Genomic DNA, 26718 nt, shown 5'->3' with positions numbered 1-26718 from the left:
CACTTCCTACACTGTTATTTATTTCAGACCCAGACTGCTGGTGTAGTTTCATATACCTACTGAATACATACCTACCCATGTGTGTAGATGGCATTTTTACCAGCAACTATTGAAACAATCACACATAGATTCATATTGACAGAAAGTGAACAGTATGAATAGTATCTGATCCAACAATTTGCTTTGTCATTTATCACAAATAAAATATACACTCTCATAGATTAAAGGTTTATCCCAGCAAGAGGGGGAGAGGAATGAGTATTTCTGGGGGAAAAAATCTTTTCATTTTTCTTTTTAAATGAATTATATAATTCCAGTTTCCAGATCATATATTCACACGTACCCTGATCAAAATTTTTGCAGCTCCAAAAGAGAGTGAGCTACAACTGATTAATTCACATAAATTCCAATCTATTCTCTTGTTTGTTACAGACGACGGATCAGACTGTCCCAGACCTTCTGATCCAGTTTCAAGAACTCTGCCATTCTCACTAGCCTCAAGTAATAACTATAGTATACAATAATCTTTTCTGATACATTCTTGTTATCAAAATAAACACAAAGTTATAATTTAAACATTGTTGAGGATACCCTCTAGAAATCAAGTTGTCTTTATAATGCAACCCAAAGCATCTTTGCCCAAAATGGGCTAACTCCAGTCCCACTGTGAAAGTCTACTTCAGACAAAGGAATGAATCGGGCAGCAAGTTGGAGCCCAGTCACTTTGTGACTCCCTGTTGATGCAGTCACTTCACCACACTTAAATCACACAGGTCTTGTTCTCCAGCTGATCACTGTGCAAACACCGCTTCTGAAACATCCTTCAGATCAGGGCACTGAGTGGGCTACAATCACTGCTGCTGTGAGCAGATGACACAGCCATCCTGCAATGTGTCACTTTGAAGAGTCCCTCAATGACACTAATTCTGATGGCCAGGAAATGTCCAGGGGGGCAGGAGTTAGGTGACTACCAGGGAAGGCATCTGCAGAAGTGGGTGAAAGGGGCTAGAAATTGATCCCTTGAAGCCACCCTTTGGGGCTTAGTCTTAATTATGAAACATCACTGAAGCTTCACACAATCTTGTTCCACTGAATCATGCTTGGGATTGCATTGCAAGGATAACTTGTAGTTTGGTTACCATCTCAGTGCTATTCAGTGTTGTGACTCATATTCATTGTGTTATATCTGTGGTAGTGCAAATCACACGTAAACAACGTAACATTGGTTAATATTTTAAAATATTCAATAAGCTGTATCCTTTGTGATGATCCTGTAATAAATAATGCTGAAAAACACTATTTCTAGGACAAGAGGTGTGGAGTCCCATATCACGAGAATATAATTTAGTGTCAGCTGACTGACTGGTTTGAATATGGCTTCAAGAGAACTTATTTCAGGGTTAACTTACACAATCCTATGCTCATTTATGAGGGAGGAAGATCCATGGATTTAGTGGGACTTGCCTTTCTGAGTAAACATGCATAGGATCAATCCATAAGCTCTCCCTTGAGAAGTGAAAAACAATATAAATTCATGTTCACAGTTACAATGAATGAGCCACAACAGGATATTAAACAAGATACCAGTCAATTAAGCAAAAAGCATTGATCATATATTCCATAATGATCCTTGGCTATGACACAAGATATTTCAACAGACAAATCACAATGCCACACACTGCACAGACAGTTCACTTTAGGTCCCCGTCGCTGTCTCCTTGAATTGACTTTTTAATGCGGAGTAACATGGTTGTGAGCCATTGATCCAAGCGGGATATTGAATCAAATTCTTTAACCTAGTTAGAGGTAAATAATCAGGTGATGTAGCATCAGCACAGAATTAACATTTTCTTTTTTTGTGATTTTAAGAACTTTGCCCAAGAGGGAAACTATAAATATACAACCATCGTTCTGTTATCCAAAATTAGAAGCAAATAGAAAAGAATAACTGTACATATTGCAAAACTATTCAACATCACCAACCCACTCATCTGAGCAGCTTTAAGAATCTGGGGTGATAAAAACTGCAAGTGAGCCAAGTTTTTTAGCTTCCTTTTAACCTCCCCCTTGGTAGAAGAATTCCTTGCTAGGGGAAGAGAGAGAGAGAGTATTATATCTGTTCTTACGTCTACCTAGAATATAAAGCACCAAAGAAGAACAATGGACTATTTGAGGAAGAACAGAATTAGTTTTCCAGCTTTCTCCTCTCAGCCACTAGCAGGCTGACAAATACCACTGCAGACTAACTGTGTGTTTATTTGGAAGGCTGTTTCCCTCTGAGGCTGTAAATGAATTATGCTTCTGATTCCTGGCAATCACTCACACAATCCCCATTACTTCTCCCCATTCGACTCTAGATAGCCCAGAAATTAATCAGATAACCCATTATAATCAGAAAATATACATATTCCACTCAGAAAAGACAGAGGAGAATTTTGACACAATGAATTTTCCATGAAATAAGGCAGCTATTGGAAATGTATCCCCCAACATGCCTGGCCCTACTTTAGCATTGACATCATTTATTTAATTTATTAACAAAAATTTAAATAGACTTCTGGTTTGCGTCGTGGTGCTGCAGCCGAGGGAAAATGGAGCTCTGCTCCCCCGTGGCTAATTTCACCCTGCCAGGGAGCCCTAAAGGGGTCTAAAGTCGCTCCAGAGAGGTGATGAAGAAGGAGAGGATTTTCATCAATTACGGAGAGACGGCGGTCGATCTGTTTGATCTGAGGAAAGCCCTCCAAACTGGCAAGGGAAAGACTGGCTGCATTCCTGTGGCCAGTCCAAGCTATTGACAACTGAACAAAGAAAGCACTAATTAGCAGATTGTGAACAGCATGCTTGGAACTGGGTGAGAATATTGATCCTTTCTTTACTACTTTGCAATTGGATTTCCTGGAAAAGATAAATTCCCAAGAAGGGGAAAAAAAAAAAAACCAAACATGAGAAGGAAGAGGATTGCAGCCCCACCCTTCCAGAGAAACGGAAGCGGTGTTTTAATTCTTTATGGGGACATAAATACATAACATCAAAATGGAAGTAATACAAAGCTATAGTCTTGATGAACTTGAAAACTGAGAAACAAGATTTTGTCTTTGAAAGAATATTGGGGTGAAGTACAAGAAATTAACTTCTCATTTTAAGAGTTGGGAAATGGATATTTAATGACATCTAGTGATGGAATAAAGCACCATAGTTGTTATGGGTAGAGTGAATTTGGCAGAATACCCAGACTTAGATAACTGTTGAGCTTCTTTGATGTTTGATTATTCTTATTTCAACAGAGAGCAGCTGGCAACAAAGAAAAACACTTTGGGCTATTTTCTACAGGGTGGGAGCCTTAATTGTTCTGAAACATGCTGACCTTCCTGGATTACAAATATTGACTGAAGTCTAATTTTTAACTTTTAGAAGTATTTGGAGTGAAAGGAAAATTTGATCTTTGGCTACTTTTGTCTGGGAGAGACTTGTGGACTGTTTTTCAGGGTGGTTGAATATTTTGGATTACAAACATCGGTTGACTGATAATTTTTGAACTCCTGAACAGAAGAACTGTTACAAAATATTACCTTTAATGATGGACCTATATTTTGGGACCTATTGGATTATAAAAGCTACATGTAAAGACTATAAGAACTTTATGAGATACTGCTGTATTGCTATATTGATTTTAAGATTGGTTGTGTCAGTTAAGGCCAATACTTGGGGAATACAATAGTATATCTGGAAGGGGGTGACAAAATGGGTGATTCATACCTAGCTGAACGTGGGAAATAACCACCCCCAATATCTTCCTCTGAAACCCCCGGCCCGGCATATCAGGGAACCGTAAGAGTGATGGTCCAACAAGAAAAAGCCAATATTTTTCAGGAGGAAATGCAGTCTATGCTGCAATCAATTCAAGAGGCAATTATCTCATATAAAGAAGACTCAAGAAGAAACTATGATAAGACTAAAAAGTTTGATAATATAAATGAGCAAGTCTTTAACTTAAACCTACAACTAGTAAACTATAACGACTATTCATTCTATAAAGAATGAACAAGCAAGTCAGAAAACAGAAGACAAATCAGAGGAAATTGACCCAAAGATGGAGGATATAAACCAGTGTTTCTCAACCTTGACAATTTTAAGGCATGTGGACTTCAACTCCCAGAATTCCACAGTCAGCAATGCTGGCTGTGGAATTCTGGGTGTTGAAGTCCACATGCCTTAAAATTGTCAAGGTTGAGAAACACTGATATAAACTAAGGATGGAAATTACAGACTAGCACATGCAAATAAAAGCTGGAAGACTTAACCATAACACCGGAAATGCAAAAGATATCCTATTTCTTAAAACCTCAAAATATACCTAAGAATAAGGAATAAGATCTTTTTGAATGGACTATAGAACTGTTAGGTGAAATGTTAGAAATTGGAAAACAAGAAATTAAAAGAGAATCTGAAGGAGAAGGAAAGTGGGAGTTGTTTAATGAATATAAATGGGTTGAACTCTCCCTCAAAAATACTTTACCTAAATTGTCTTTCCTATTTCAGACAATATCCATAAAAACAAAGGAAGAATCCTTTGGTGACTTAAATACATTGACTTGGAAAGTTATTTGGTAAAAGAAGAAAGCCAGAGTTAGACTGAAGAAAACAGAAGATCTGACTTACCAGATGGGACATATATGAATAAACCTGTGTTTAAATATGGCTAAAAGAACAGATAACCTCTCGATACCAAAAGATTTTTATGATTAGAAAGATATGATTTAAAATTATGATAGGGGAAATATGAAAATACTAGGATGGTTTGTATAAGTTATAATATTGAGAAAATTATAACTGAGAAAGACACTTTGAATACTGAGGGAAAATTAAAGCTAAAATCAGGATATTGACTTAACAAGGGAAATTTAATTGCAAATAAAACTAAGAAATGAGTGGGTTAGAAGAGATGTTACAAACTGATACTATTTTTATTATGTATAATGTTAGAAAATTATGACAAGAATGTGTATACTTAACTGTATTAATAGTAAGATTTGTATTTACTTGTGTTGGGAAAATGAGAACACCTTTGGAAGAAGAGAGGATCAAGAAAACACTGGACGGGATAATATTGGATAGATCTATGTTGAGGAAGTTAATATGCATTACTGAGTAACAAATGGACCCAGACAATACGTGGTTTACTAAGCATGTATGACTTGTAATAACAGAAAATTAATAAAATTGTTTAAAAAAAAGAAAATTTAAATAACAAGGCAGACTGTGATAATATCATCATCAAAACATTTACATAAACCTCTCACTTCAAGTTCTACAAGTCAAATGAGTTGGATTCAAATCAAATTAGCTCCCTTGAAATCAGTGAAACGAGTTAGTCATAATTTCAAAGCCAATTGCTTTCAGTGGAAACAAAAGGTTGTTTATTGAGGGTGCATCTGATACCCATTTAACTAAGACCTACTGAATTCCAACTAGACATGCATAAGTTTGGACTGTAATTGATGCCTCTGTGCTTGATTGCACCAGAGCCCAGTTGTGGTTCAAAAATGCTCACGAAACAAAAAGTTGACATTTTTCTGATCTGAAACTGTTCAAACATTTAATTAAAATAGAGATCTACTTACTGCTTCAGTGTATGCTTCACAATTTTGTTCCTCATGAGCTTCCAGTAATTTCTAGCAAGACAATATAACAAGATTACCAGCAAAAGTGATCTTTTTACTACAATTTTTAATGAAGGATGGATGTGTGAAAGAACTCTATATTCTCTACAAGTGAAAAAAGACTATGCATTATCTGAAGATATATTTTATAAAATATCTACTGCAACCAAAAAAAGCCATTAATATCCAATTCTTTTTATTTCATTCCTATTCAGACCACTGAATCTGAAAGATATCTTGCTAAAGTGCTTACTCCCACATATATATTGTATTCAGAGACTTTGACCTCATAATGGTATAGTTATAGGCAGTGGAATGGGGAAGACCACACTGTTCCGAGATCCCAACTGACTGTAGATTTCATTGTGGACAGAGACCAAGATTCCAGCATGAAGGGAGGCCCCACAAAGTACCTACATCATACTGAGGTCCCCACAGTAGATTTACAGATAAGCATGGGGCAGACTAAGATATGAGCAGTGCCAACTCAGAGTTTTAAGAAAAATATTCAAGAATGTCAAATTCTTCTTGAGGTCAACTCCACTACAGCACGCATTGATTCCATATCAATGAAGGAGGATGAAACTTGGAAGAAGCTGCCCCAGCAACGGAAATGGCAAGAAGGGAAACACAACATTGATATTTTTGTTTTCTAAAAATGCTTCTTCAGGTGCTTTCTTACCAGGAATTATACAGTAGCCCAGTATATTAAAGTTCCTTTAATATAAGGAAATTAAACAAGAACACAATATAGCTTGGAAACTACAAAAGACCTAAAGAGATGAGGAACTCAAAATCATAGAATGGAAGAGTTGGAGAACCTTTAATAGCATCCTTGGCTCAATATGGGAATCCATAATTACAGCATCCTTGAGAGATGGCTATCCAGCAAAGGTAAGATCAACAGCTCTAAGACAGTCTCTTTTATTATGAAATAGCTCTTTAATATTTCTCCATGTTCAACCAAACTTCTTTTAACCTATCTTCTGAAGAAAGTTTGTCCTGCTTTCTCTATGACAATGTTTCAGATAGTTGGGACAGTTATATTTCCTCTCCGCAGATATGTCTTCTCCAGGCTAAACATATCTATAGCAGTGTTTCCCAAACTTGACAATTTTAAGGCATGTGGACTTCAACTCCCAGAATTCCACAGCCAGCGTTCTGGCTGTGGAATTCTGGGAGTTGAAGTCCACATGTCTTAAAATTGTCAAGTTTGGGAAACACTGATCTATAGTTAGGTTCCTCATACATTTTTCATTGCAAGCCCCATCTTAAAATGGTTCCATCCATTTTAAAAATTTCAGTGGAATAATGAGAGATATTCTGCCTCCTAACTTGCAGGGATCTGAAAGTAGCCTGAAATATATTTCACATAACTAAACATAATTGGGATGGTCATTCTTCCTCTCTTTTCACAGTGTGACCATAATCCCCCATCATTTTTTTAATAAGTATATAATACTTCTAATTAAGACTAGCAATCATGCATCAATTCTGTTTTCAGCACAATAAAAAACCATGCTGTTTCACTTACTTTCAATAATTTACATTCTCTTGAATCTGTGAATGCTGGGAACATTTCTTCATATTTCTCAAGAGCCAGCTGAAAAATAGCAGCTGCATTTACTTCATATCAAACAGATGTTATCTCATAACAGATGTTTTCTCAGAAAACTAGCCAACTCTGCCATGCTCAATAGCCATTCAACATACATGGTTCTATGTATGTCATGTTCAAAGCAAAGTCAGATATTTTGATGAATCTGAGTGGCCACATATGTTCCTTTTTGTAAAGTGACATATTGGGATATTTTAGGATTACACTAAACCACATTTAAGAGGTGAAAGGCTCCCAATATGTTTTTCAGAAATGGAACATGTTCTTCACCCGAGGAATAACAGGAAAGAGAGTGTCAGGCACACTAGTTGAATCAGATCAAATCCACAAGAAGGCTAAAATTATTTTTATTGAGAGTGGCTATAATAACAGAATCTTGCAGATCTGGTTGTGCTGAACATTCTCTTTCTTCTTATGTTTCAGTGAATTAAGGAGGTGTCCATCTGAATACTATACAATATATCTATTGTGGACTTAAGATATGTTTCACCCCTCATCACTTTGATAACAAACTTCGCTTATCTGTCAAAGCCATCTTCCTTACTCTCTACAGAGAGACTGCTTAAGCCCATATCATCCCACAATTAGTCCACTAAAAGTCACCTCTGATCAAGTTGCTTTTTTCAGCTCAGAAAAAATACTATGAAATCCATATCTACAGTTTAGGTTGAGTTCTGTCCACACATCTCCTGCACAGCAGGTAAATTAATTCTCAACCTGCCATATACTGCAATTCTTGCAAAATGCAGCACCATGTGAATATTATTTGCATTGCACATTCGTATTAGATTGGAAGATTCAGTAAAGTAATAGTGATAGAAACATCTGCAATGGCCAAACATGAGGCTTCCAGCATATTCAGCAAATATGGCCTTGTGGCCAATTCCAATCTCTATTGTCTGAAATAATGAAAACATGGAACACTGTTTTTGAATTAATTTGTTTTATACTGAATTCAAAACTATGGATCTGTATTTGCAAATGACAACTCTGGTTCTAACAGGCAAATAAAATGGTCAGCTAAGTCATATGGCAAATCTACAAAGCACTCTTATCATTCTTGTGGGATTGTGGGTATGTGCACAGAAAGGGTATTCAGATTACAAAGCAGAACTTCTGTAATGTTTCATGCAACAAGAGTAGGCATTATTGGTAGTATCTAACTAATAAAATAGTTTGCCTATTCTTGGGATATTATGGCATTCTGATCTCTATATTTGTAGTACATTAAAAAACTGCACTAACCTTCGCGTTCAACTCGTCGACAATGAAGTGACATAAAGCTGCTTTAAAGAAGTAATCTTTTGCACTGTGCTTGAGCAATGGATTATCCATTGTACTTGTACCAACCTAGGGCGATAAAAATTACATTTATTGTTGATAAAGTTTGAAAAAGCAGAACAGGGTTGAAAACAATATTTTAGTTCCTTGAGAATCCCTGTTCTCATATTTGAAATGCATATTTTCCCACTACAAAAGAATCCATTTCCAAAGTTCCCAAATGTCACATTGTTCCTTAAATTTCTCTGTTAAGACCAGATATTGTAAATACCTTTTTAATTTCATAACACATTTTTCCACAATGGGGATTTGCATATATAGAATCTCATGCACATTATTGCTTGGCAAAAGCAGTCAATCTTGCTCAACAATTAACAGCAATCTTCAAGCATTCGATCCTAGCCAGGCATTCATATCACTTCATCACTTACATTCATAGTAGTAGCTTAGAAACTAGATATTAAAACAGCTTGTAAGAATAACTGGATTTTGAGATTTTAAAATAATTCCAGAAGGTTTTAAATACTGGAAATACTGCATAGTAATAACTCTCAGGATTTATTTCCTATAAGAACCTTTTTCCTCTTCAGCTCCAATTACCCAAAGCAATAACCATGCTTAAACAAGGGTAGAAATCTTTTTGAATACAGATGCGTCTTTGCACGTATACCCTGAAATGATGTGTGTTATAAACTGAAACTGCTCTGATGGTTTAAATTCAAACAATCTCAGTCCAATCACTTCACTCAGCAAACTGCACAAGGTTAGTGCTTTGGGCTTCCAATGAATGTGGCGGACTGACCAGTTCAGAAAGCTCTTTCCAAACCAAAACTTTTTCAACTTAAAAACAGGGAATTGAGCTTCTTACATTAATACGATTCTTCTGGGTGGAGGAAGAGTCCCGGAATTGTGCCACAAAATCTTCCATACAGCAGCAATCTGTAAGGAGACTCTGAACCAGTGCTCTAAAGCAGCCAGGTGAGATTTTCATAAGCTGGGAAATAGGGCTGCAATCACTTCATTGTTGCAGCTGTTTTGGAATATGTTTTTCAAACAGACCATAAGTCATGCTTTTCGCTTCTTAAACATGTTCTTTGATTATCTTTACTAAGCGAAAAGACGCTATTTTCAGTCGCAACCCGTTGCTCCTTTTTGAAGGTCTTTGCCATTTTCGGAACATTGTTATTGTTGAATGATGGGGAGAAGGTTGCTGGAGGGGAGCTAAAATAAGGAAACTGGAAAATTTCTTTTTCTTTCTAATTTTGATGGAGAAACATAACAATTTCAAAGTTGCAATTTCATTTTGTCATTTTCACGAATTTGCCATTTTTATTTGAGATTGGGAGTTATCGTTTGCAATTGTGGATCATTTGTTACGGGAGGCTGAAATCTTCCAATTTTAATGATTGGTCAGGAAAAAATTTACAAAAAGCTTTTTTATTATTGTTCTTTGACCACAAGAGGGAACTAGGGAACAGAAGATGAAGCAATATTGAAGGCATCCAAGTCAGACAGAGATTGCAAAAACTATTTTGGAGGAGTATTTAAATAAAACAGTTCACTTCATAGATCAAGTAGGTTCCAAAGATACCACGAAAGAGGAGCAAGAGGAACAAATTACTCAAGTAATTGGAAGAAAGGTGAGTAATCTAAAGATGTAACTAAGTGCAGAAACATCAAAGCACTAAGGCTACAGCACAAGTATTTGACAATGCAAAGGACTTAACAGTAATTTTGGAATATAAATCTAACACCAACTATGAAGATGGTTTAATTACAAGTCCCCCAGTGCAATTGAAAGGAGAAGAGTTGCAAGTAAGTCTACAGTTCTCAAGAGAACAAGTTTGGGGACTCCAAAATCAAAATGGAAATTGACAATGGAAATACGTTGACATATTTGCTTTAAAAGTCATATTGGAGAATCTCTTGAGAAAGGGGGGGGAGTTCTTATTTATTTAATAGACATTCTGAAGAAGAAAAAGATTTTATTTTATGAAGTCAAGCTGGAGGAAGTGACTTAAATTTAATAAGTTAATTGGAGTTAGGATTGAAGTTGATTTGAAGATTTAATAATTTTGTAGTTATAGAACTGACTTGTAATAATTATGAGTATTTGTAAAAAACTGAGGTCGTAAATGTATTAGTGTTATACTGTATTGGAAAGAGTCAGAAATCAACATCTTTTTCTCTCCTCTTTTAAAAAATTTTTTATCCTGCACTTCTCTCTTTTTAATCTTTATTTTCATTGTGTTTTATTGCTATAATAATAAACCTTAATAAAACCTTTTTTTTAAAAAAAGTTATTGCTTTGATTAATTTGTACTCAATGCCTCTGATTTATAATTTTTCTCTAACAAACCAAGTAGTAGTGTACCTACCTGTTCAAAAATTTCAGTTGCTTTCTGATATTGCTCCAACTGAGCTGCATATCCAGCTACCTTCAGCAAGCACTTGTTAGCAGAGCTAAAAGCAAAAGACGTAATGAACTGAAGAGCACAGAAACACAGGTAAGAAAATCAACCTGTCAGGTTGCATTCTGGCTAAAACGATCTGACCTACTTGAGATAAGATTCATTCTGTGGATATTCATACCAAGCTGTCTTCTGATATATCTGTTGCCACTAGCCAATTTTCAATTATCATAAGCATAATATTTCTGAGCTTTGCATTTTAATATCACAATTCACATGCAAATAGAATGCCAAACCAAAAGTTGTTTTAGGATCTGAAAGTCCTTTTAAAGCCTAAGTAAGGGAATCATAGAATTTCATGTCACAATCACACAAGAAAAATACGAAACAAAACAGAATGAATATAAGATTTAGATAATCAACATGTCTTATGGAAACTTGCCTATTAGATTCTTCTCCTTTGTAATAGTCTGCAGCTTGTTCATAGTGGGCGATGGCCTAAAAAGAATTCAACATATCCACATTCAACATTATACTTCGACATTGTGCTGATAGATTAGACCAGTGTTTCTCAACCTTGACAATTTTAAGGCATGTGGACTTCAACTCCCAGAATTCCACAGCCAGCAATGCTGGCTGTGGAATTCTGGGAGTTGAAGTCCACATGCCTTAAAATTGTCAAGGTTGAGAAACACCGGATTAGACAGATTCAGGCCATTTCCTTATTCTTTTAGGGATTTACATCATTTTCACAGTATTGCCCAGCCATCACAGGAATGAGATAAAACCTGTCGATGCCACTTTTAAGATGTTAAGATGCTAACACTATCCAAGTTTACAGATGGTAAATGCTTGATCAAGATGTTGTTTTTCAAAACAGATGGGAAACTTTTCACATATACCCATATGAATATTCCTTTCATATGTCCTTTACTATACATCCATACAGTGAGAGAATTGATGAGTTAAATTCAAAAGTGATGCTCTGGGATCACCAGGGCCTTTCACTTAGGGAAAGAAACAAACTTGGGACGGTAGTCATGAAATACGAATTGATGGGCTTCCTCAATTCTTCCAAATTTAATGGGACTTCAGTGAGGTATGCCTAGGAATGACACCCAAATCCTTTCGGATCAATACACTGGCTTACCTTTTCAATGTCTACCAGCTCAGATTCATAAATCTCTGCAATAGTAATGTAATGTTTGGCAGCAATAGTAAATCGGCCCTGAGAAGAGAAGAATTTGGCCCAGTGTGAAAGGGGGTCAACACCAAATACAAACTGAACACAATTTGAATTAATGACAACACCAATAGGAAAGATTGTAAATTGGAAACCCAACCTAGCACTTCAGGTGTCTTACCATGTCTGTGTAAATATCGATGGCAGCATTTAAGCAGTTGATAGCCTCTGCATTGGATGCATTTGGAGGAAAACAATGAACACAGTCAACTGAGGCATCCAAATGTAATCATTTTATCAGCGCAAGAAAGTGGACAGTTTGCATCAGCACATTCACAGCTATTTCTCCATGCAAAATCAGCTGAAGACAAAACCTCTTCATCTTTTCCTGCCAGCAATGCAGGCGGCAAATGTATATGACACTCATTCATATACGGTGAAGCCTCAGAGTCCACCAAGTGATGCAAAAACATACACCAGAGGTTAAAGAATTGTGTATTCAAAGCTCTGGTTTGAATGCTGAGGAAGAATAAATCTCATAGTCTTTCTACACAAAAAACATTCCTAGTTATCCCTACCTCTCTTCATTTCAGTAGCTTAGTTTTGGGCAACAGAAAGACAAAAACTGTGAAGTGAGAAAGCTTTACTGCCCCGTTCACTGCAAATCATAGAGAAGTCAACAGTCAGATCCAGGCCTACCTTTTACCTGCTCTGCTCTGCTCTTGCTTCTATATACAGTAATGCCTTTAAGGAATTGATACTCTAGGGCAGTGTTTCTCAACCTTGACCATTTTAAGGCATGTGGACTTCAACTCCCAGAATTCCACAGCCAGCAATGCTGGCTGTGGAATTCTGGGAGTTGAAGTCCACATGCCTTAAAATGGTCAAGGTTGAGAAACACTGCTCTAGGGTGATACAGATTTCTGGTTTCTAGAGTTTCCCTGTATACAGGTGGTCCTTGCTTAATGACCAGTTGCTTAGCAACTGTTTGAAATTGTGACAGACCTCCCAAAAGGGACTTACAAGCCAATTTCAAAGTTTGGGTGGTCCCCCCGCAGCCACATGAACGCGTTTTGGGTAGTTGGAAACTGGCTCATCTTTACGGCCATCGTAATTTTCAACATTTTTTGCCAGTTTTCAGTGTTAATTCTCGAAAAAAGAAAGAAGGAATGGCAAAATCTGGGACAGAGTGAAAAGGAGAGATCAGCCAAGAATCCCTATGCAAAGTCTAAGTCCCTTTGAGTGCCATTGTCCCTTATCTAACTATAACCAGATGCTGACAGTTAGTTGAGAAGATTCATATGCCTAGGCTTTTAGTAATAAATCAGCCTAATTGAACTTTCACATGTGGACCTGGTATTTTGCACCTGATAAGTTACCCACTTAATGACCGCAATGACTGATGACCATAATTCAGTCTCAGTTATGATCGTAAGTCAAGGACTACCTGCAGTTCATTGGAAAGGACTGCTTGGTTAACTCAAAGGGGCCTGAGATCTCCATTCCCACGACTAGAGACATATACAGGAATTTGACGTCTGTCTTCCAGCACTTGAGTCTCTCCATCAGAACTGCTATGTAAAAAAAAGTCCTATCTTTAAATTGAAGATATGCGTGTATGGCTCTTCTTAAAGCACATGCAGAAAGTTTAGCATGTGATAATTCATTCATTGTGATTTTGTCTGCTGTGTCTTTTTTAGATCTTTTTGAAGGGTATCAAGTTTTATTGTTGTTGTTATTCTATAACTGTGAGTATGCTCTATTCCATAGTCAGAACAAAGAGAAAACAGATACTGGACTGGACAACGAAAAGTAGTCATCATGTGTAAATCCAGTTCAGATTAGAACCTTAATATAAATAAGAGACACGGACATTAGACAGCTTTGTCCAACCTGTTGCCCTCTATCTTTTGCCACTACAGCTCTTGAAATTCCAAGGCAAGAACGACTCTAAAGCCTAGTATACCACAAGTGAGTTATGACCATAATGGAGTCTGCCCATAATGGTTGTAACTCATGACAGTGTTAAAACTGATTTTATGATCTTTTTTGTAATGGTCAGTAAAGGAACACCACAGTCAAATGAACTGTATTAAGCAGACCAACGGTTCACTATGGTGCGGTTTTGCTGAAATGCCGGTTTTCAGCAAAGACATCATGAAACGCAGTCATGTGACTGGAGGACACTGCAAATGGCTATAAATGTACCTTGTTGCCAAGTGACTGAAGTATGGTCACGTGACTATGGGGGGGGGGGAATGACTATAGAACTTTGAATTCATAAGTGCTTCCCCTGGTAGGTCTGATGGAACTTCAAATAGTCACTAAGCAACCAATCATATGTCAAGGATTATCTGTATTCTCTTGAAGTGTGCATAATAATTTTATGTCCAAATTAACGTTTGTACCAAATTAATATATATATATATGCAGGACAAAGTTAATGATCAGCAACACATTTAGGTGTACCTTAGCCAAAAAGATTTAGTTTAAGAGGGGGAAAAATCATTTAATTTTTTTTAATCATATTCAAAATGAGAGAAAATTGGGAAGACATATACTACATTATACATATATTTACACTCACACCGTTATCCCACCATGGCTAATAAACAACTGCATATAATAGTTGTGTGAATCAGTATTGATACAGTACTCCACTGATCTCAAAGCTCCCTAGATGCTTTCAGGATTATTTATGTTGATCTGAACAATAGAAAGCTTGTCGTTTTTGGCTGGAGCTTTATTTCTTTTACTACAGCCTTATAATCAGTGATATTCCTATCTATTTTGCTTAACCAAGAAGAAAAACCATGAGGAACCACTCTGCCCCCAATTCACCTTACCTTGAGGATCTGCTTTTTTGTAAGCGTTCCCCGCATCAACGAAACAGGTGGCTGAATCATGTTTACTCTGCAGTTGCATGTGGAGTTTTGCTGCCTGACAAAAGGCATTCCCTGCAGCTGAAAGAGAAACAGGGCAGCATTTTGACATCAAAAGTAGCCATTTGACTCAAAAACAAGCACTTCCCCCAATTCTCTCTCAAAAAGAATTTAAAGAACTGCTGCTGAAAATCTACCAAGGGGTGCTTTCCTTGGGGTGTTGCTTCTTTTAACAAAGAAAAGGAGCCTTACATTATTTCCATGTTTCCCTACCTGCTTCAGCCACATGGCTGCTCAATTCAGCCACAGTGCTTTAAACCCTCTCTCTTGAGATTATCAGTTGCTCTAGCCAAGTGGAAGGAAATCAGATAAAAAAAGATGTTGAGATTCTAGAAAGAGTACAGAGAAGAGCAACAAAGATGATTAGGGGACTGGAGGCTAAAGCATATAAGGAACGGATGCTGGAATTGGGTATGTCTAGTTTAATGAAGAGAAGGACGAGGGGGGGACATGATAGCAGTATTCCAATATCTCAGGGGCTGCCACAAAGAAGAGGGAGTCAACCTATTCTCCAAAGCGCCTGAAGGCAGGACAAGGAGCAACGGGTGGAAACTAATCAAGGAGAGAAGTAACCTAGAACTAAGGGGAAACTTCCTGACAGTTAGAACAATTAAACAGTGGAACAACCTGCCTCCAGAAGTGGTGAATGCTCCAACACTGGAAGTTTTTAAGAAAAGACTGGACGGCCATTTGTCTGAAATGGTATAGAGTTTCCTGCCTGAGCGGGGGGTTGGACCAGATGACCTCCAAGGTCCCTTCCAACTTTTTTATTATTATTATTATTATTATTAATCATCGCACAGTCAGCCAGATGTTCAGACTGGATTTGGCTTTTTGTCTACCTATCGAGTCCTTACCCAGGACCCAGGCAGATGTGGATATTTAATGGTATTACAGATATCGTCGCAGGATGGAAGCAGTTCCTCGTAAGGCCGCCTTTTGCAATTGACTAATAGCGAATTTGTCAATGCCAGTGGTGTTCAAGTGGTGCTCCAGTTGTTTTGGGATTGCACCCAAGGAACCTATGACTATTGGTACTACCCTTGCTTGCTTTTGCCACAGTCTTTCTATTTCTATTTGTAGGTCTTTGTATTTTGTTATCTTCTCCAGTTCTTTCTCGTCTATTCTGCTGTCTCCAGGCACTGCCACGTCCACTATCCAGACTTTTTTGTCTTTCTTATCGACAATTGTTAAGTCTGGGGTGTTATGTTGCAGGTGCTTGTCTTTTTGAATTCTGAAGTCCCAGAGCAGTTTAATTTTATCATTTTCTATGACTTTCTCTATTTTATGATCCCACCAGTTTTTGCTTACAGGCAAATGATATTTTTTGCAGATCTTCCAATGCACCATTGTTGCTACTTTGTCATGCCGCTGCTTGTAGTCAGTCTGTGCAATCTTCTTGCAACAGCTTACCAGGTGGTCCACTGTTTCTTCAGCTTCTTTGCATAGGCGGCACTTACTGTCTGTTGCTGTCTTCTCAATTTTGACTTTATATGCATTTGTCCTTAAGGCTTGGTCTTGTGCAGCCAGAATTAGTCCCTCGGTCTCTTTCTTCAATTTTCCTGCTCTTAGCCATTGCCAGGTCTTGTTATTATCTGCTTTCCCAGCTATTTTTTAATGTATTGGCCATGTAGTGCTTTGTCTTCCCCTGCCTCTATTCTGTTCTTCATTTGGTCTTTCTTGTAGGCCTGTTTGGTCTCTCCAGTAGTCAGTAAGCATTATTTATTTATTTATTTATTTATTTATTTATTTATTTACCTTTCAGCCAGAATTTTCAGTGGATGAAAGTAAGCTGTGGTTTGGCTATGTGGAGATTCCATTATTTAGATCAATGGCTCTCAACTTTTATGAATCCATAGCTTAATATCAAATAGAACAGTAGATTCTGTAGCACACTAGGAAATTATTAATACGTATTTTTAAACATGTAAGGCATGGTTAACAAGTTAAACTTTTTAAAAAATCTGCATTGTATTGAATATGTGGATAATGCAGTGTATATATATATATATATATATATATATATATATATATATATATATATATATATATATATATATAAATATATATGTTTTCTGAGGTTTTCGCGGGTGTTTGTATGTAGGTCTTTGGTTATTTGGGTTTTCTTCCGCGTAAAATTGGAAGTATCTTGGCAACGTTTTGACGAAGTCCCATTCATCATCTTCAGGCTGGTGTTTTCAGCTTCGTGCTTCGTAATATATATATATTACAAAAAATAGAAAAAAGATCTTTTTTTTCTTTGTGGCACTACAAACCAATCCATGGCAAAGCTTTATGCTGTGGTTTGCTAGTTGAGAATCACTGATTTGGATGAAACAGAGACTTCTATTGTTAGGGAGACATGTTAATGATTCTATAACAAACCTTCAGAAATATATTACGAGTTCATAAAGACAACCAAAAGGAGAGCTGTTAAATGACATTAACAGTAATAAAACCAATTTTCCTATACATTTACTTAAAACAAACTAATGGTGAAAATGTCACTCCTCAATTTGTATACCAGGGAGTCAAAAATACGGTATCCATAATAATTTCTGAGGAAGAATGAATCACTCTATTTCGTTTTGGAGGGGAAAGGGGATTGGGTTATCAATGAAGAACAGAGAAAGGCAATCTACTTTATGCAGAGATGGATGGGCTTTAAAATTCAGCGTTAGTGAGTCACAACTTGAAATATCAGATAAAGCAGCTAAATCCCCAGCTTGTGATCACTTCTATGTGCAATTGAAGCATGCTATTTCAGGACAATGACTTTGGATTAAACCCCCTCAGCTATTGCAACGGCATCTGATTTTTCTAACGGGAAGGCTGAGGGACCTATAGCCCAATTCTCAGTAGCTCCAATCAGCATGGCCAGTCTTGAAGATTGTTGGGAATTGAAGTCAAGCCATATCTGAAGAGTTACAATACCCTCCATCCCTGTTGTATTGATCTACAGGTGAACATGTCCTTTATATTTATAAAGAAGATAAAAATGTCTATATATACCACTCCAGTTTTTGGCTATCTTGAACATATTTGCAGCTCTTGTGTACATTTCACATGCTTCCTCAAGCTTTGTATTTCCTCTAGGAGAAATAAAAGGACACACAGAATTAGGAGAAAGATACTGTGGCACTATAAAACAACAAACTTGAAACACATTCAGAGAATACAAAGGAAAATTGAGAGAATAAACACAGAAACCAGTTCCACATAAATAGTGCATGTTGCAAGCAAAGAATCCTTGGTTTTGTTAATGCATCGGAAGCTCAATTGTGCATAGTTGAGTACCTGGGAAAGCCACAGAGACCTTTGAATCTTTGCTAATATTCCCTCCTGGCACAATCATGCTTTTTCTCGTGGGCGTACACATGCATATTACTAGAAGTTGGATCCGATCACTGCAGCACATAGAAAACTGGATTGTGGAACCTCTCTAGAAGAAAACCTGGGAGACTATATTATTATTAAAACCTCAGAACCAATCTAATATTAGGGTTAAGGTGGTGAACTAGAGTGGGAGAGATTTAGGTTCAAATCCCCACTCAACAGAGCTTCTACATATAACATTGGTTCCTCTGTCCAACCTACTTCATATGCTTGTTGTTACAAAACAAGGGGCGAGCCCCATGAAAAGCCACATAAGTTCCTAGAACAAAAATTGGGGTGCAAATAAATAAATAAGTACTGGGCAAGATGTAGTGTTCCCAGAAAGAGAAAAATTAGACTCATCATTATATACCGGTATTGCTGTTAAATAGTCCTTTAATATTATAGTAGCCTCTTTTCAAGTGCACGTAAAGATACTAAGAAAGTCCATACAGCTAAGTTGGTCATTTATACTTAGTGGTGGATTGATCTATTTATATATGCGATTGTTTATAATGTGATCATGCAATTTAAAAAAAAAACACTGGAATTATTTAACAAAAACAAAGAATGGTGTTATCCTAACTTTGGGATTGGGGACAATATTTCTGTTAGTTTGCCAATCTGGAAATTAAAAAATAAACATCTACTATATTATACAGGTAGTCCTCAACTTACGATCACAATAGAGCCTAAAATTTCTGTTGCTAAGCAGGACAGTTGTTAAGTGAGTTTTGCTCCATTTTACAACCTTTCTTGCCAGAGTGGTTAAGTGAATCACTGCAGTGGTTAAGTTAGTAACATAGGTTGTTAAATGAATTGGGCTTCCCCATTCATTGACTTTGCTTGCCAGAAGGTCGCAAAAGGGGATCACGTGACCCCTGGGGACGCTGCAACCGTCACAAATACATGCCAGTTGCCAAGCATCTGAATTTTGATCACGTGACCGTGGGGATGCTGCAATGGACATAAGTATGAAAATGGTTGTAAGTTACTTTTTCAGTGCCACTGTAACTTTGGTCACTAAACAAAATGGTTGTTAAGTCAAGAACTATCCATAGTAATAACAGAGTCCTAATTTTATTCCGTAGGCATAGCAATCCCATGCGGGAAAAATATTTATGGCAAACGTACAAGTGTTTTCTCAGTCACAAACTTTGGTGGGAGAATCACAGAGTGTTTTTCAGAAGGTGAGAAGGAACAGATGAGACCTGATGATTACACAGAGTTAAGGGGCCACCTTATAGTATGTGCGTAGGATATGATATGGTGGTAAAGAAGCTGCAGCTTGACGGATTGAGTGATGGTTTTCCAGAGGGCCTTTAAAATCCAGTTCTTGTTCCAGGTGTTGGGCTATGGTGGTCAACGTCATTTATGCATGTATAATACCGGTATGTTTGTGGCGTTAACTGGATTGGGCACCTTTTTATCAGTCTTTTTATTGTATTTTTGAATAATGGTATTCCGGAATGACCTTGGGAGATAAGAGGAAAAGTTGCAGTCTAAGCAACCATCAAGCAAAAGGTATTTCAGCCCACAGGAGGAGGCAAGGAAAGCATCTCACAAGTGACCCTCCCTAGTTTTCTGAAAAATAAAAGTAAAGAAGGGAAAAGGGGCTTTCAAACTTACAAGATTCTGTTCCTGTGATCTTACGATAAAAGTAATGTTAATACAGGTAACCCTTGACTTAGAACTAGAATCGGGCCCATAATTTACATCTTAATTCATGACGGTTGTAAATCAAGGCACCCGTGTAATTCGCCTGATTTTACAACATTATTTTTTTGCGGCAGGCATAAAGCGAGCCAATCTCGTGTGACCATGGAATGCTGCAACTGGGTGTTAAGAATAAGTTGGTTGACAAGGCACCCAAAATGCCGTCATATAACCAGTGGTGTGTGTGTGTGTATGTGTGTGTGCCACCATTGGAAATCTTGAATCGGGTCCTAGGTATCTTTTCAGGGGTTCATCATAACTTCAAATAGCTGCTAAGTGGCAGATCGTTAAGCAAGGACTACCTGTACTCATGGTTGGTGCTTCTTGTTCTGGCCTACCTCGAAGGGCTGACATTTCTTGTTTTGTTTTTATGCTGTGAGCCACCCAGTGTCAATGAAAATTAGATGCTATCAATGATGAATTGTGTAATTTTTAATTAAAGCTATTTAATGTTCTGTCTCAGAATGGTAGGAAGCCACGATGCTGATTTTTAACAATTATTTCACCAATCTTCAGTGGTAGCATAAAAAGAGACGAACATCTTCATGTATATATGTATATTCCCATCATTCAGTATATGATGAGAAATAGGAATAACCTTGAGGAACAGGAGGAAGAGCTGAGGCTTTCCAGGGTATGGCAAACAGTCCCGGATGTATGTGGTTCTGGGGCTGCTTGGTGCCCCACAAGGCTGGGTGCAGGGTAGTCAGAAAGACATAGGTGGGGGGAAATAAGCAGGTGGGGGTGATTTGAAGTGCCCCGCACTTGTAAATGGGGATAGCCTGCCAAAAACCTGAGTTTTGATCACGTGATCATGAGGGCATTGCAGCCGCCACAACTTTGGGCACAGGTTATAAATCCATTTCTTTCAGTATTGCCATAACTCTGAAAGGTCACTGAAAAAATGGTCATAATTCAAGGATTACCTACATACATACATCTTGTATTTTTCTAATTTTGTTAAAAAAATAAACATAAAACTTATTACTGTTCCTGATCATTTTTATACAACTAGGTTGGGGTTTTTTGGGGTTTTTTTTTTTTTTTTTTTTGCTTTTTAAAGTGCAAGTGAACCTTATTTCATTGTCAACATTTTTTTATTTCATACTTACGTTTTTAGCTGCGGGTTATGCAGAGTTGGATGCTATCACTGGAAAAACAAGCTAGAACTTCTGAATTTAAATAAATGCATACTAATTAAAAGTAAACATTTCAAAAGAGAAGTCTGACAGAACTACATCAGTTTTATGGTTATTGTAGGAGAAAATATCCAACTCCACTTGCTAGTTTACCTACAGAAGTAATTTCTGTTATAAATTTTTAATGATTGATTGATCCTTAACTGTTTTCGCAGAATCATAAGACTCCTCAAAACCACATGTTCTCTTAAACCATGGATTAATAATATTAATAGTAAAATATGCCTTAAAACTACTAAGCGTCCCTATCAGAGCATTTTTTAAAAAAGAGAACACTGTATTTTTTGGTTACATTTCCTAACCAAAGGCCACAACAATTTGCCTGTGGCTTATTTTAAGAACCCCAAATTCCTTCTGCCTGTCATTCACACTCAGCCTGAAGAGCATGACTTGCTGATATTCAACATATTATAGGCAAACCAGACCTAAATAGAAATGTTTAGATAAATAGGTATATTTTTATTCATACCTAAATGGATAAAGTATGGATAAATCTAACATCATTATAAAGTCACCCAATGTAAAATGTACCAGGCAATGCATAAAGCATGTAAGTATTAGTATTTGCTAACAGCTCCAACACAAACTGTCTTCCTACATATTGGAGCAACTCCTACCGACTTATCTTGACACCAGCAATGACAAAAATCAAAAAGAAAATTGCTAGAATCAGCCCACAAACCCATTTGCACTAAGCTGAAAAGGTTGGGAAACAAATGGGCATGGACTTCTTCCTATTTCCTGATGTGAGTACCTCCGTAACCTTTACACAAACCAGATAAGGGATATTGAATGACCTGGGCTCAGTGGTGGAGTGCCTTGAGGAGAGGAAGAACGGCAAGTTCCAGACTGGGGGAAAGAAGGTTAAATTCCTGAAGAGCTTTACCTGCCTTCCTTTCTCCCTAATGTGCCTCTTCACAAATACTATAGTACAACAGTCTGCTAACCGTAGTTAAAAAAAATCATGTATTGGAGTGATATAAAAACAAACCTCAGACATCTCACTGAAGAACTTGCAATTCAGAAATGCAAGAAAGATGGAGTACATCAAAGTTTACAGATAGCAGCACCTGGTACCAGTTATCATTATTGCCAAATCATTTCCAGGGTGAAAAATGGAAAGAGAGTAACAGAGACCAATCTCTGATGAGTATTTTCTCCAGAGTAACAGCTATTTCTGTCAATTGCAGCCACAGTGCTTACTGGCACCACTCCCAGAATCATAAAACACCAACCATCTCTTTTCTCTGCATTTAAAAGAATCAATTGCTGCCATAATTTTTCCCTATTTTTTCTTTGGTATAACAAGCAGAAACAGTTGCACTGAAAATGGGAACTTTATGTATGGGAAACACAGAGATGCTGACCCAATCCAGCAGTCTTCCTCAACTGTATTTTTTTTTAAGAAGGGGGGGGGGGAACAGATACAGGTAGATAATTTGGCTTTGAACTATAGTTTATAATGCTATTATCTGGCACTCCCTTTAAGAAAGATGGAGTTAAAGGTTATCAGATACCAGATAATCAATTCACTAATAATCTGAAAACAAATCCTGAATTTATAAAAATAAAATAGAAAGCAGATGTGGAAAGAGTTGAGTTTGAATTAAAAATTCTCATCCTAATTCTCACTTCAGCAACTAAAATGATATGTAAGTAAAATTATTATGCCGGTTTAGACCCTAAATTTGGTTTGATTTGACTTAAAAACTTTCATTACAATACCAGCAAAATGAAGAGCCCTAATTATTAATGCCCATGATTTGGACTACAATTTGGACTAGCAATCAGGTCATGGACTGTACAGCAGGCATCCAGTGCGTCATCTCAGTTGCTGTTTATGAAAACTGTCCTAATAGACAAGCTGGGGCAGGCAGGTAAAAGAAGAGAAAACATACACAATTTCTCCTTTTCTTCTTTTCCCTATTTAGAGGCTGGGTCGGTATGTTTTACCCCTGGCCTCAGAGGCTAAATAGAATGCCTTTTACACAGAGTCCTCGACTTATCACTTAGTGACAGCTCAAAGTTACAACAGCACTGAAAAAAGTGACTTAGGACCGTTTATCACAGTTAGTGACCTTTGCAGCATCCCCATGATCATGTAATCAAAATTCAGATGCTTGGCAACAATATTTATGTTTGCTGCTGTGTCCCAAGGTCATGTGATCACCTTTTGCGGCCTTCTGACAAGCAAAGTCAATGGGGAAGCCGATTCACTTAACAACCAGGTTGCTAACTAATCAACTGCTAACTAATCAACTTATCAACTGTGGCAAGAAAGGTCATAAAATGGAGCAAAACTCACTTAATAAATGTCTCACTTAACAAAAATTTTGGGCTCAATTGTGATCGTAAGTTGAGGACTATCTGTATTTAATAGTTTTGCAATTTTCTTTTTGATGTTCATCTCCTCTTGGTGGCATGCAAACTAAAGAACAGCAATACTAAGAGTAAACAGCAAAACAATATCATTAGCAGAAAAAAAGATTGAAGTGGCAATTATTGAAAAACAGTGCCATAAAATCTTAATAAAAGGTTCTTTTAGAAGTGTATAAACATTAATTATTAAATATTAATATTGTTACATTAATTTAGGAAATTTCAGGGACTACATGACGGTGCAGTTGTGTGTGCGGAGGGGTGTTGACTGTTCCCTTTAATTTTATCTTACCTCAGACCTTTGAGGTAGATTGCTAAACTTCATGATTAACCAGAGTCATGAAACACAGTTTCCCCAATCCCAGACTAATATCTTGATTAGTAATCTTGCTTAACTTTCTAGTCGAGGCATGTCAAACTGCCGGCCCACGGGCCCGATGCATCACGCCGAAACCGCGCCTACCCCATTGCCAGCAATGTGGAAAAAGTCCTGATATGTCGCACGACATCAGGTGACATCATGAGTTTGACATGCCTGTTCTAATCCATATGAGGTTTGGCTAAATGTTGCTTCTTTAAGAAATCACAAAAAACACCATCCTCCTGATACTCACCAATCTATTAGTTTTCTCAATTGTGGATCGATGAAGAACCCTAAACAGACATTCTTGTATCTCCAAGGTGCCATGAAAGGAAATTACTGACAAATTGCAGAAGATAGCCTTCATGTCTGTTGTAGCTAAACTGCACAGCATTGTAATAGTACATTGATGACTTAATAATAGCTGTCATGATTCACAGACTACTTTGCTGTCTTCATGAAACATTACTCTCAATTGGCAGAGGAAAAAAATGGTAGACAGAAGAGCCCAAAAACCATGTTATACAAGAAATCCAATCAGACTAATGGAACTTCTATGCCAGTGGTTCCCAACCTTTTCTATACCCTGCACCCCTAGAACACTTTTGATATATTCTTGTACCCCTTAAAAAAAGTTTGAAATAACAGCAATGAATTATGCATATACACTATGACTATAATTTTAAAAACCCAACTTTTTGTACCCCCTGGAATATCATCTCGTACTCCCAGGAGGCGCGAGCACCCCTGGTTGGGAATCCCTGTTCTATGCCAAACTTAAATCTGTAGAAAATAAAAATCTAGATCATTTGCAACACAAGTCCTACTTGGGAAAGAATATACAACTTTAATGAAAGGTTCATTTATATTTACTTAAATTTAAATATTATTCATAATTGTCAATTTATGTGTTTAATAATTGAAATAATATTCCTTGTTCAGTTCATCCCACTAAAAATTATAATCTCGTAACAACTCTTTGGAGCACCAGTTTGGTGTAGTCATCAAACTAGGAAGTGGGAGTCCATGAAACTACCTTGGACATGAAGCCAGCTGGTGACTTTGGGCCAGTCACTTTCTCTCAGCTCTAGGAAGAAGGCAATGGCAAACCACTTCTGAAAAACCATACCAAGGAAACTGCAGGGACTTCTTTGGGCAGTCTCTCAAAATCAGATATGAGTGAATGGAAGGAAAATATGTTAAATATGTTAATATTAATTAATTCTTATCTAGCTGGAGATGAGAGTTTTAATCCAAAATGCCTGAAGGTACTGGGTTAGGACAATTAGCATATGATTAAGACTGTATGTTAAAAACAAACCCTAGAGAGGGTTGATTATTATGAATTAAAAACATTTGAACCATCTTAAGCACTGATCTTGTCTACACCTCTCACTGTCCTTACCTATCCAGGTAGTCCTCGACTTATGAACACAATTGAGCCCAAAATTTCTGTTGTTAAGTAAGACATTTATTAAGTGAGTTTTGCCCCATTTTATGCCTTTTCTTGCCACAGTTGTTAAGTGAATCACTGCAGATAAGTTAGTAACCTGGTTATTAAGTGAATTGGGCTTCCCCATTGACTTTACTTGTCAGAAGGTTGCAAAAGGGGATCACCCTGGGAATAAATATGACCAGTTCCCAAGCATCTGAATTTTGTCACATGATCCTGGGAATGCTGCACAGGTTGTAACTACGAAAAATAGCCATAAGTCACCTTTTTCAGGGCCATTGTAACTTTGAGCAGTTACTAAACAAACTGTTGTAAGTCAAGGACTACCTGTACTAGGATTCTCTCTGTTGACTTCCACTCACACTCCATACTTAATGGCCAAGTCCACAGGAAAGTATGCTTGCAATAAATCTGGGAACTCTCAGGCTGCAATGAAAATTTCACCAGAGTCCTTGTCAAAATTGGTCTCATTTTGTAGGAACCCCCCCCCCCGAAATGTGCCCTGTCACTTCAACGGACTTCCTGCAACAGCCTTCAGACCTTCTCCAGCCGCCTGACAGGTGGCAACGTCATATTTAAGGCCGGCTGGAAAAAGCCGCTGTCATTTACAACCCTAGAGGGTCTGTGCGAATGTCTTAACTCCAAGGTTTCTTTTCCACCCGCAAAGTTGCGGCCCTCATTGACTCGGGTTCGCCCCTTCGACGGCTCTTTCCCTATAGCCACTCACTCCGCAATTCTCCCTTCGCCCGGCTTACCGGGGCCTAACACAACCAACCGCGGAGGTCTGCTCAAGGGCCGAGGACAGCGGTCCTTGCTCCCTGCCTCCCTTTTCCCGCGCTCTCTTGCTGGCTCACCCGAAAAAACCCCTGAGGAAAGAGTGGGAGGATTTGACCCGCTTCTCGGCCTCTGCCAGGAGGTGCACGGCCTCCCGCTCCTTGCTGCCCGCAGTTGCAGCGTCCATCTCGGCAGAGCAGAAAAAGGAGAAAAGACGGCAGCCGCCTGCGATGCTCTGATTTCAGGCAGGGGCGGCGTTTGGGGGTAGGGGGTGGGGAAAGGCAAGTAGACGAGAGCGCAGACCGCCTTGCTCCCGCTCCGCCTCTTTCCTCTGGCGGCGCCGCTTGTTTCCCGCCCCCCCCCCCA

General features: G+C 37.8%; 1 protein-coding gene across 4 annotated transcripts; it reads right to left on the bottom strand.

The window, feature by feature from the left end:
• Positions 1-26621, bottom strand: LOC120301797 (beta-soluble NSF attachment protein). 4 transcript variants are annotated; one of them, XM_039329429.1, is made up of 11 exons: positions 26433-26621; positions 18108-18187; positions 15000-15116; positions 12335-12381; positions 12121-12198; positions 11413-11468; positions 10938-11022; positions 8524-8628; positions 7195-7263; positions 5622-5672; positions 1-1796 (listed from the first exon to the last, which is right to left on the bottom strand). In XM_039329429.1, the coding sequence occupies exons 1-11, from the start codon at positions 26537-26539 to the stop codon at positions 1692-1694; spliced, it is 900 nt and encodes a 299-aa protein (XP_039185363.1). In that variant the 5' UTR covers positions 26540-26621; the 3' UTR covers positions 1-1691. The 4 variants fall into 4 exon arrangements, with proteins under 4 accessions (XP_039185363.1, XP_039185364.1, XP_039185365.1 ...); XM_039329430.1 differs by lacking the exon at positions 26433-26621 and adding an exon at positions 25162-25649; XM_039329431.1 differs by lacking the exon at positions 26433-26621 and adding an exon at positions 24379-25140.
• Between the last annotated feature and the right edge of the window lie 97 nt (positions 26622-26718).

This window comes from Crotalus tigris, unplaced genomic scaffold (genome assembly GCF_016545835.1).
Source record: "Crotalus tigris isolate CLP2741 ecotype Arizona unplaced genomic scaffold, ASM1654583v1 scf7180000024397.1630199, whole genome shotgun sequence".
NCBI lineage: Eukaryota > Metazoa > Chordata > Lepidosauria > Squamata > Viperidae > Crotalus > Crotalus tigris.
The sequence above is the reverse complement of the archived record's forward strand: the minus strand, read 5'-3'. Positions and strand labels throughout refer to the sequence as shown.